Consider the following 12,348-nt stretch of genomic DNA (forward strand, 5'->3'; position numbering starts at 1 on the left):
CCGTTGGATGCTGGTGGTGGGTGCGGAACCTGAGCGATCCACTAAGAAGTTGACTAGGGTGACTGGATGGGGGTGCCCCGAAATACCGGGAAAGGCAGGTTTCGCATGGTAGCTGCCACGGGTGAAGATATATCCCCCTGTTTCACACGTCATACTGTGCGTAATCGGGCCTGGCACTGACCTGCCCCCAGGGGCCAGACCGCAAAAACCCGGTATGTGTTGATAAAGGCCCATTCATACGGCAGACCCAGCCAGGCCAAGCAAAGGTCATCGCTTGTGTGTACATGTGAATTTACCGTAGCCATGGCATACAGAGGAAGAAGGGCCAAGCACCGACACTAAAGCAGCAAAACTTCAAGGCTCCTTTAAACAAGGACATGCCGTCTCTTCTCCTCATGTCTCTTCTCCCTGCTAAGGGAAGATTGGCCTTGCCCTCATCCCACCGGCCGTTCCTCGCAGGCCAAGGAGTACATCCGAATCTTTCAGTTTGAACGCAACGGCAAGGACCTGTGGAAAGGGGGCTGCCCACCAGAGGCCTCCCGGCTCAGGAGGTTCTGCTGGAAGGTAGCGGAAGGGGGGCACCCTCAGACGTTTCAACATCACCACCACCGACGCACCTCCCTTCGGGAGCACTGGCTCATCCGCTGCCCCTCTGCCTCATCTGCTGACCAATTCCTTCACATTCACTTGTGCTTTTCCCCCCTAACCCATGCGTTACTGCGGATGTGAGGCTTGGATATCCGTGGTTGAAACGGTTTTTGTTTAGTCCGTACGTTTTCGCTCTGCCCTGTATAATCCCTTGTCTATACCCAGGTCTGACACTTTTTTATTTTTATCTGTTCCCCACTTTCGTGGGGATCTGGACCGCCGCCCTACAAACATACATACACACACACCCCTCAACCCCTTCTCTGTCCCGGGGATCCTAGCCAACTGCATGCCTTATGTCCTGGATAGGCCATACCAACCCTAAAACCCCTACGTAGCTTGCGCGATACTCCAGAGGGCACCTGATCGGTTTGAATCCGGGTCGGGACACAAATGGCTTGGGCCGGCAGCTTGGACAGCCCAGCTTTCCAGTAGGGTCTCAGTCCCCCACCGGCTCGTCCCCCACCGGCCCGGGGAAAGTGTGCCGCCACGGTTAGTGAGGAGCCCAAGATGTGCACCGTAAGGCTTGATTCCTGACATATGTGCCGGTGGACGGTTTGGGGACACTGCCAACACGAATAGGGCCCGCAGGCGGAGGCATACCTGCGAAAATAAATTGCTTGGTGACTAGCAGCTAATCCCAATCCGTACATCGCTGGTCTCCCTTCGTATATGCTGGGCTTAATGGTCCTGGAGTAAACTGCACATTTTTTACGAGGTGCTCTGCAACTTCTTATGGATCCGCTTGTCCTCTTTCCAGATAGCTTCCCACCCGCGCTTCGATGCCGCCGTGACTGCCAACATCGTCATCAACATTGTGGCCATGGCGGCGGTGTACGACAATACTCCGCGGGCGTACGACGTGGCTCTGGGGCTGGTCAACGTGGCTTGCACGTGTGGTTTTGCGGTGGAGGCCTGGTTCAAAATGGTTGCGCTGGGCCCCAGGAAGTACATCAGGGTGGGTGAAGCAGGGAACCGTGCTGGATGTCTCCCACTGCCTTAGGCCGGATCGTTGTATATGCCGAAGTTCACTTATGTTTGTTGTCCCCCTTCGTCCCCCTTCGGGGAAGTAAGACAACGAAGACCTAAGTATTGTGACCAAGCCACAAGAACCCGGCACGAGGATGGGCCGTCAGGGTAGTTGTAGATGCATGGAGGCGAGCAGCTACGGTGGGAACAACAGGCTGGCCAGTCAAGAGGTGTTGTCTGGCTTGGGAAGCAAGGGTAGAGAAACAAAGAAGGCAAAATAGATGAGGGGCCACGTTGTCGAAGAAGCGAATGAAGATGCATCTGCCTCCCGCCTGTCGGGACCCCGCCGGCTTCCTCATTCATCCGCCCCCTTCACCGGCCCCGGGTCCCCAGGACCATTGGAACAAGCTGGACCTGTTCATCATCGCCGTGTCAATCCCGGACATCATGTCCACATTCACACCCATGAGCGCAGCAACGGGATTTGTGACAGTGCTGCGACTGTTGAGGTGAGCAAGATGGGTAGAGAGAGCGGGGAGTGAGAGCGGGAGGATCCAGCATCTAGGTGTACTAAACTCCGGGCGGCGACCTAAACACGGCTTAATTGCCACTGCCCGAGTGAGCATTTAACGAGGACAGGTATTAACTACTGGTAGATATAATGACCCGATAAAGCAGCTGGCCGCCGAAAAGGCTTTTTGGGATCCTGGGAGTGCGCGTTAGGGCGTCTTCGTAATGGTAGTGTGTGCCGTACTGGATGACAGGTAACCATCTGGGCCCCGCATGGCTATGATACTATCCTGTGCCTATCTCCGCCTTCCCTTGGGCAGGGGGTGACAGACCATGTGCTGCCTCACATGCCCCTAGCCGTCTTTCAGGCACAGAGGCTGCTTATAAATACATGGTTCTTAGGACCGTGAACTTTGTTTTTGTATACTCATGCAGCCTCACTGCAGTCAGCAAGGCTCGATAAGGTGATCCTAGGCTTTGGGCATCATTTGTAGTAGCCGGTCTCCGGAAGAGCCTCTCGAGATGCGAGGAATGCGCTTTAGCACGTGTTTGTATGGTTATATGTGCCATAATGTACAATAGCTATTATGCAAAGGGGAGTGGCAAGTGGCAGCCGCGCTGCCACCTGGGGGAGCGATGAAACAGAGCACAAGGGCAAATGGAGAGCGGTAGAGAGGGGGATATCATGCAACAAAGTTGAGCAACATTGGCTGAGCTGCAGAGCTAGGTTTGGCGCCGGTTAGCCAGGTTAGGATACATTCACTGATCACAGCACGAGGGCTTGGAGTCATGTGGTGCATGGTGGGTTGCTCGCCTCGTTTTCCTCCTGCGACTCTATACAACGCCCCATGCGCCCTCCCGTGGCCCCCGCCTCCACACGCTGCCTCAGGGTATTCCGCATGTTCAAGTTGATCAAGAGCGCGCGCGGTCTGCGTACCCTCTTTAATACGCTCATCTCCTCCTCTCCTGCCATAGCCAATGTGGGGTCACTGCTGCTGCTCATCATGTACATATACGCTGTTATAGGGATGAACATGTACGGCAATTATGGCAGCGCATTCGACCAGCCCGGATCACATGTGAGCAACGGGTTGCCGGGGGCACCGGGGGCCTTGGGCAGGGGCCCGTGGAACGTGATCATGGAAAATGGTTGGATTGGGCCGCGTGTGGCTGTGCTGGCATGCAGAGCGGTGAGGGAAGGAACGATGCAATATGTCAGTCAGCCCCAAGACAATTAGCAATGCCATGCCCTTTCCCGTACTGCCTTCCCGTACTGCCTCCACTTTCGCCGCCGTAAATCCTTAAACACCCCGGGGTTAAGCTCGCAGACGGGCTATGTTGTCCTGGTCCAGATTTCTGGTTGCACATTTTCTGTTTCCTTTCCTTCTCTTCCCTTACTCTGACCCCTCCACGGTTTGTTTCTCCCCGCTCAACCCCACCCCAACCCCCACGAGCACAACCACCAAGTACCTCTCGCGTTGGTAATGTGCAGGCCACCTACAACAACATCGGTGCCGCCATGGCTACCCAGTTCCGTTTGTTCACTGGGGATGGCTGGGGCGACCTGATGGCGACCGGAATGAACTGTAACGCCAACCAGTACCAGTGCGACACGGGGCCATCGGCGCTTGCGGCAGCGATGTTCTTCTGCAGGTGGTTACGTGTTGGGAAGGAGCAGGCGTTGACGCTGTTTTGAAGACCCTGACACTCGTGAAGGACAGCATGTCTGTGCATCTAGAGAGAAGTTGAGCTCCGTCGATGCTATCACACATATGTGCTTCTCTGAACCAAGGGAGCCGCAAGAAGCAAGCATTAACAACGATCCAATGTCACCAGCTCTTACGTATGAATCTGTAGACCAACCGAAAGAAACGGAGCCCAAAGCTAGTTCCGAGAGGTTGTGGGGGTTAACTGCAGATTCCAGTGGCAGGTAATTACCAAACTAGCACAGCGATGTCCAACCAGTAGGCGGCGGCTGTTGTGGGCGGATACGAGCTACACACACCACTCATTGGGGCTACAAAGAAGCGAGACGTAATTTTATGAAGCGAAGGGTCTAAGCCTCGGCTACGCTAGCAGATAAGCAGGGGGCTATGTGGTCAGGATATGTGCCATGCAACAGATAGGCAGAATGTCCTGGCAACACAAGCTGGGAACCCTTCCCCGGAAGCGCTGAGGTTGCGGTACGGTTCGTTAGTTGCCTTTCGATCGTGGATAAGCAATGATGTAGTACGACAGTAGCAACAGAAGAGGTAGTCGCTGTGTGTGTATGCTCGTGCAGACACTTTTGCATGTGAATTAGGACTGTGCATCTGGAGGTATGTGTAGAGCCGGCGTGTATGCATCGTGTATCTGTACTGAGCGTGTGGGCTTGCAAGTCAGGTGGCAATTCCGCGTGCCTCAGGGCCTGGAAGCACCACAGCTTATGTCTCACATGAAGAACGCCTCAAAACGTCCCTCGACAACCCCTCGACAACACGTTCCCATACATCCACCCACACCCACCCAAACCCAGTTTGCCAACCTCGCGCTTGCATAGCTTCGGGCCCTTCAACGGCTCAACAACCTCCTAAGACCTCCCCTCCACCCACCCTTCATGGCGACCCCCCCCCCCGACCATAGTTTTCATATTCTCCAGCTTACGATTGCCACGCTGTTGCCCACGTGCCCACTGTACATAGCTTCGTGCTCGTTGCCATATTCATCATGCTCAACCTGGTTATTGCGGTAGTGGTGGACAACTTCATCGACAATGCCCAGCTGGAAGGACTGCTCAAGACTAACAATTTCGTGGACCTTCTGAGGATGGTCATCACGTTGAGGGTGAGAGAGCGCGGGAGGGTTTAGGAAATGGCAGCCAGTGAACCCAGCGGGAAATGGAGTGAGCTCCGAAGTCGTGGGAGGCAGGGGGGCTGTGCGGGCGTTGGTGTGGGTGTGGGTGTCTTGGGGATCGACGCGGTTGTGGCTTCACTGTTGCATGTAGGATTGGGGTCCTTAGACCCTCCCCTATCATCGGAACGTGTTATCCGGAGGTCCATCCATCCACTCGCGCTCCTCCTGAACGTCTCGCTGCAAGCTTGTCCCCATGCGTGTAATTGATATGTGGGACAGGGGGGTCATGTCTTCACCCTGCGGCCGCAACCTAGCAGACCCTGCCTTCCCCGGTATTTCGGGGCACCCTCATCAAGTCACCCTAGCCGGCTTCTCAGTGGATTGCTCGTACGTATATATAAACACACACGTATATATCAATAAGGCGGTCCGCTCCAACGGAAGCCGATATTTCCTGCCTTCGGCTTGGAAAGCTGTTGTGTCGCTTGGGTGTCGTAAAGCGTACCAAGCGTGAGTTTTGGTGGTGCTAGATCTGGCACTACCATATCACGCCGCACCAGACTACGGCTGTCCCTGGTGCTCATCCCACGGTGGTCATAATCCAGCCCCATCTCTCTAGGAAGGCATATTTTCTCTGCTGGAAGTTACCCTTCGAGCGGCGTACCTAACTTAGCGGCGCGGAATGCAATCCTGGAAACTCTCTCCGAAACCATCCATTGGCTCGGTGCTTCTGTCCTTAGCCATTAACTCGACTGCCCATGCATTTACTGCTGATGTGCTTATACGGGGGATTACCAATAGCCTCATGTTTAATGTAGGACCCCTGACTGAATTGTTGTATACGGCTGTTATGAATGAAGGTCTTCGTGCTAATGATGCGCCACAAGATTGACACGGTCCGCAAGCACGACCGAGCCATGCAGCTCACGACGCACGGCAGCAGCCGGCTCATTGGCAGTCGCCGTGCCAGGAGTCGGAGCATGTCCAGTGGGACAGTATCGGCCACACCAGTTTCGCCACCCGCCAGCGGGGGGAGAATCGGTATTGGTATCGGCAGCTCAATGAGTATTGCTGTGCCCACCGCCGCGACTGCCCTTACCCCTGGCTGTGGCGGCGGCTTAGGTGGGGGTAGTGGCATCGGGGTCGGTAGGGTCATTGGCGGCAGCAGCTTCATTGGGTCCACAAGTTCTATTTCAGGCCTGCCCTCCTCCTCCTTCCTGCCGCGCCTTGCCAGGGCCATTAGTCGAATGGGTATCGTTGGGGGCGGTTATGGTGGCATCAGCGGCAACGGCTTCGGCTCCATGACATCAGCCGATGGCAGCGTCATCACCGTTGATGCCGGCGACAAAAGCGACGTTGCCGGGCTAAGTCGGTTCGGCAGCAGGAGCTCCGCCACCAAGCCATCGCCGTCACTGCCGCCATCGATGCAGACTACTACAGGGCCTATACTGCCTCGCCAGCAGCACAGCCCCTTGCTGTTTGTGGCTCCAGTAACCGCGCAACGTGCATCCATGCTTGAGGACGTCACAAGCGGTGATGCCCCCGTCAAGAACAGCGGTGGCGGCGGTGGTAATATGCTGGGGGTCGGCAAGTACGTGAACGCCAGCCACGGCAGCATTGGTGTTGATGGCGTAGGATCTCGCTGTGCCGACTCCCCTGGCGGCGCCCTGGCAATGGACGAGCTCCGTGAACATCTTCTTCGCCGGCGCCGGAGACACTCGTTGATGTCGGTACGGAAGCGACGGCTAAGGGCCAGCAGCAGCATGGGCGCGGCTATCGGGACGCTTGCTACTCACACAGACAGCAGCGGTAACGGCGGCGGCCAAGCATGCAGTTGCAGCCACCACAGCGGCGTCGGGACCCTGCTGCAGTCGCAAGTACCTATGGCAGCTATAGGGAGCGCCGGCGGCAATAGCGAATAGGAAACATAGAGCATTGCTGCAAAAGCCGTACCTAAGGGAAGAGAGTTCGTGATCCCTAGATTGCGAGTTTGAATATGCGTCGGGACACATATGGCTTGGGCCGGCAGCTTGGACAGCCCAGCTTTCCAGTAGGGTTTCAGTCCCCCACCGGCTCGTTGGTGGCCGTGTGCCGCCACGGTTAGTGGGGAGCCCAAGATTTCTGACCACATGCCAGGGGACGTTGTCAGAAGCCAAGGCAACATGGATAGGGGCTTAGGGTTTTAGGTGCATAACGCCGTGAACAAAAAATACTGGTGGCCAAGATCAACTCCCAGCACGTACATCGCTTGTCCCCGTTCGTATACGCCAGGGTTAATGGTCCTGGAGTAATGCGTAAAAGCCGGGATGTATTGCCCCGGGGTTTTCGCATTCTTCCTTTCCTAACCAGTTAATGAAGCGGAAATGGTGCCGCGCGATGTGATTTCCATCCCAGGGGAAGCCCTTGAGCCCACCATCAAATTATTTGTATTCTTAAAAATTCGTTATAAGAAATTATTGCACATTATCAATAGGATTGCCACAGCTACCGTTATTGAGTGGTGCAAGGGCGTCTGTATGCAGGGATCCCGGATACGACTGTATCCATGTCGCACTGTCTATGCATGACCTGTGGACGCATGGGGAGGGAGACAAATAACAGCATACAGCAGCGAATCTATGCAGGGCTCGACGGGTACGAAGTCAGTCGGTCAGTCAGGGAGGCAGGCAAAAGCAGGCAGCAGGCAGGCAGGCAGGGAGGCAGGCAGGAAGGCAAGCAGGCAGGCAGGCAGGTAGGTAGGCAGGTAGGTAGGTCGGGGGGTAGTTAGTCAGATAGGTACATAGGTAGATAGGTAGGTACGTAGGTACCCCTGGACTGTGTTTGCGTCACTGTGGAAGTGGCAGTGCCCCCGGCAGTGACAAGTGTTGCGAGTTGTGCCGCGGCCAGCATGGTGCATGGCACAGCGACCAGTGGTGTGGCAGTGGGCGTGGTGGCTGGCATGGTGCTCGGTACATTGTTGGGTAGTGTTCTTGGAGCCATGGCTGTGACTGGCGCCGACCAGAATCATCACTGCATACTGTGCAGCAGACGGACCAGCCGCCACCACACTCCAGGAACAAGCCTACTTTGTAAACATTTTGACGTGAATATTCAACTCAATTTCGTCTCGATAGGGTGCAAATTTCTCCTGGAGAAGGGTGTAGGCGCACAGGCGCACGATACTGCCTAACGTGCGGACCACAGCACCTCCACCGCCAAGCAAGCCAGCAGATGCGTGCTCATGCGCTCCACAGTCATCCGTTCTGCAAGCTGCTTGCCAAGCAGTGTAGCCATGCCATGGCCCGTGGACATGTACTCCCCTGAAACGAGAACTCTCCTTTCAAGCCTCAACATTTAGACACATGTAGCCCAAAACAGACAGGAAAGCGAAGGGAGTGTAAACAAGGCCAAGGCAGGCACCTACACTCGCTGCTCATCAACCATTCGTTGGCAGTTGCTGGGCCAGTTGCAACCGGGCCGCCCAGAATTCACTTGCTGCATTTCACCACCTAGGTCGGCAGGATGCGACGCACATGCAAGGGTCGTCCGCATATTTTCTTGAACACACACAGTCCTTGTGCACACACAGATATACAGATTACCACAAACACTGTTGCTGTGTGTTGTGTGGTTGCGTAGTTGGGCTACCAAGCCCCGCATGACTTGGAGAGCCTTGTTCCCGCTTGTACGGCGTCCGATCCTGTACTGTACGGCGTGCCGTTCAGGCAGGCCTCACGTCCGCGGTCGTGCCCGAGTGGTTAAGGGGTCTGACTCGAAATCAGATGGGATCTCCCGCATAGGTTTGAATCCTGTCGACCGCGTCCAGCCCTCCAACGGGCTACTGCCAGGCGCAGACTCTGACATGCACAGACATGGAGCGCTGAATCCGTAGCGGCCCAGGCGGCAGTGCATGGAAACAGTTTTACTTGCTGAGCAGCGCGGCAAAGCGCTTATACAAGCAAGAAAGCAATACACGCTGACATGGGACTGATCTTCGATTCTGTCAAGGAGCATGGAGGTAGGTGCGAGTGGCAGAAATTGCACTTGTGCTGCAAAAGGGTTCGCCCAGGACGCCATCGTCGTTGGGAAGGGCGAACTGGTGGAGGAGCAAGACACACATGTCCCAAAACAGACTCACACACACACACACACACAGACGTACCCCCACCGCCAAGCCAGCCAGCAGATGCGTGCTCATGCGCTCCACAGTCATCCGTTCTGCAAGCTGCTTGCCAAGCAGTGTAGCCATGCCATGGCCCGTGGACATGTACTCCCCTGAAACGAGAACTCTCCTTTCAAGCCTCAACATTTAGACACATGTAGCCCAAAACAGACAGGAAAGCGAAGGGAGTGTAAACAAGGCCAAGGCAGGCACCTACACTCGCTGCTCATCAACCATTCGTTGGCAGTTGCTGGGCCAGTTGCAACCGGGCCGCCCAGAATTCACTTGCTGCATTTCACCACCTAGGTCGGCAGGATGCGACGCACATGCAAGGGTCGTCCGCATATTTTCTTGAACACACACAGTCCTTGTGCACACACAGATATACAGATTACCACAAACACTGTTGCTGTGTGTTGTGTGGTTGCGTAGTTGGGCTACCAAGCCCCGCATGACTTGGAGAGCCTTGTTCCCGCTTGTACGGCGTCCGATCCTGTACTGTACGGCGTGCCGTTCAGGCAGGCCTCACGTCCGCGGTCGTGCCCGAGTGGTTAAGGGGTCTGACTCGAAATCAGATGGGATCTCCCGCATAGGTTTGAATCCTGTCGACCGCGTCCAGCCCTCCAACGGGCTACTGCCAGGCGCAGACTCTGACATGCACAGACATGGAGCGCTGAATCCGTAGCGGCCCAGGCGGCAGTGCATGGAAACAGTTTTACTTGCTGAGCAGCGCGGCAAAGCGCTTATACAAGCAAGAAAGCAATACACGCTGACATGGGACTGATCTTCGATTCTGTCAAGGAGCATGGAGGTAGGTGCGAGTGGCAGAAATTGCACTTGTGCTGCAAAAGGGTTCGCCCAGGACGCCATCGTCGTTGGGAAGGGCGAACTGGTGGAGGAGCAAGACACACATGTCCCAAAACAGACTCACACACACACACACACACAGACGTACCCCCACCGCCAAGCCAGCCAGCAGATGCGTGCTCATGCGCTCCACAGTCATCCGTTCTGCAAGCTGCTTGCCAAGCAGTGTAGCCATGCCATGGCCCGTGGACATGTACTCCCCTGAAACGAGAACTCTCCTTTCAAGCCTCAACATTTAGACACATGTAGCCCAAAACAGACAGGAAAGCGAAGGGAGTGTAAACAAGGCCAAGGCAGGCACCTACACTCGCTGCTCATCAACCATTCGTTGGCAGTTGCTGGGCCAGTTGCAACCGGGCCGCCCAGAATTCACTTGCTGCATTTCACCACCTAGGTCGGCAGGATGCGACGCACATGCAAGGGTCGTCCGCATATTTTCTTGAACACACACAGTCCTTGTGCACACACAGATATACAGATTACCACAAACACTGTTGCTGTGTGTTGTGTGGTTGCGTAGTTGGGCTACCAAGCCCCGCATGACTTGGAGAGCCTTGTTCCCGCTTGTACGGCGTCCGATCCTGTACTGTACGGCGTGCCGTTCAGGCAGGCCTCACGTCCGCGGTCGTGCCCGAGTGGTTAAGGGGTCTGACTCGAAATCAGATGGGATCTCCCGCATAGGTTTGAATCCTGTCGACCGCGTCCAGCCCTCCAACGGGCTACTGCCAGGCGCAGACTCTGACATGCACAGACATGGAGCGCTGAATCCGTAGCGGCCCAGGCGGCAGAGCATGGAAACAGTTTAACTTGCTGAGCAGCGCGGCAAAGCGCTTATACAAGCAAGAAAGCGATACACGCTGACATGGGACTGATCTTCGATTCTGTCAAGGAGCATGGAGGTAGGTGCGAGTGGCAGAAATTGCACTTGTGCTGCAAAAGGGTTCGCCCAGGACGCCATCGTCGTTGGGAAGGGCGAACTGGTGGAGGAGCAAGACACACATGTCCCAAAACAGACTCACACACACACACACAGACAGACAGACAGACAGACAGACAGACAGACAGACAGACCCCCACCGCCAAGCCAGCCAGCAGATGCGTGCTCATGCACTCCACAGTCATCAGTTCTGCAAGCTGCTTGCCAAGCAGTGTAGCCATGCCATGGCCCGTGGACATGTACTCCCCTGAAACGAGAACTCTCCTTTCAAGCCTCAACATTTAGACACATGTAGCCCAAAACAGACAGGAAAGCGAAGGGAGTGTAAACAAGGCCAAGGCAGGCACCTACACTCGCTGCTCATCAACCATTCGCTGGCAACTGCTGGGCCAGTTGCAACCGGGCCGCCCAGAATTCACTTGCTGCATTTCACCACCTAGGTCGGCAGGATGCGACGCACATGCAAGGGTCGTCCGCATATTTTCTTGAACACACACAGTCCTTGTGCACACACAGATATACAGATTACCACAAACACTGTTGCTGTGTGTTGTGTGGTTGCGTAGTTGGGCTACAAAGCCCCGCATGACTTGGAGAGCCTTGTTCCCGCTTGTACGGCGTCCAATCCTGTACTGTACGGCGTGCCGTTCAGGCAGGCCTCACGTCCGCGGTCGTGCCCGAGTGGTTAAGGGGTCTGACTCGAAATCAGATGGGATCTCCCGCATAGGTTCGAATCCTGTCGACCGCGTCCAGCCCTCCAACGGGCTACTGCCAGGCGCAGACTCTGACATGCACAGACATGGAGCGCTGTATCCGTAGCGGCCCAGGCGGCAGAGCATGGAAACAGTTTAACTTGCTGAGCAGCGCGGCAAAGCGCTTATACAAGCAAGAAAGCGATACACGCTGACATGGGACTGATCTTCGATTCTGCCAAGGAGCATGGAGGTAGGTGCGAGTGGCAGAAATTGCACTTGTGCTGCAAAAGGGTTCGCCCAGGACGCCATCGTCGTTGGGAAGGGCGAACTGGTGGAGGAGCAAGACACACATGTCCCAAAACAGACTCACACACACACACACACACAGACAGACAGACAGACAGACAGACAGACCCCCACCGCCAAGCCAGCCAGCAGATGCGTGCTCATGCACTCCACAGTCATCCGTTCTGCAAGCTGCTTGCCAAGCAGTGTAGCCATGCCATGGCCCGTGGATATGTACTCCCCTGAAACGAGAACTCTCCTTTCAAGCCTCAACATTTAGACACATGTAGCCCAAAACAGACAGGAAAGCGAAGGGAGTGTAAACAAGGCCAAGGCAGGCACCTACACTCGCTGCTCATCAACCATTCGCTGGCAACTGCTGGGCCAGTTGCAACCGGGCCGCCCAGAATTCACTTGCTGCATTTCACCACCTAGGTCGGCAGGATGCGACGCACATGCAAGGG

General features: G+C 55.6%; 1 protein-coding gene across 1 annotated transcript; it reads left to right on the forward strand.

Moving 5' to 3' along the window:
• Nucleotides 1-3,050: 3,050 nt before the first annotated feature.
• Nucleotides 3,051-4,872, forward strand: VOLCADRAFT_47657 (uncharacterized protein; the record flags this gene model as incomplete). The annotated part of the gene is made up of 3 exons (XM_002953264.1): nt 3,051-3,206; nt 3,620-3,780; nt 4,809-4,872. Coding segments are annotated over 3 exons (381 nt in total), but the record flags the coding sequence as incomplete, so codon positions are not given.
• Nucleotides 4,873-12,348: the final 7,476 nt, after the last annotated feature.

Source organism: Volvox carteri (assembly GCF_000143455.1).
Source record: "Volvox carteri f. nagariensis unplaced genomic scaffold VOLCAscaffold_35, whole genome shotgun sequence".
Lineage (NCBI taxonomy): Eukaryota > Viridiplantae > Chlorophyta > Chlorophyceae > Chlamydomonadales > Volvocaceae > Volvox > Volvox carteri.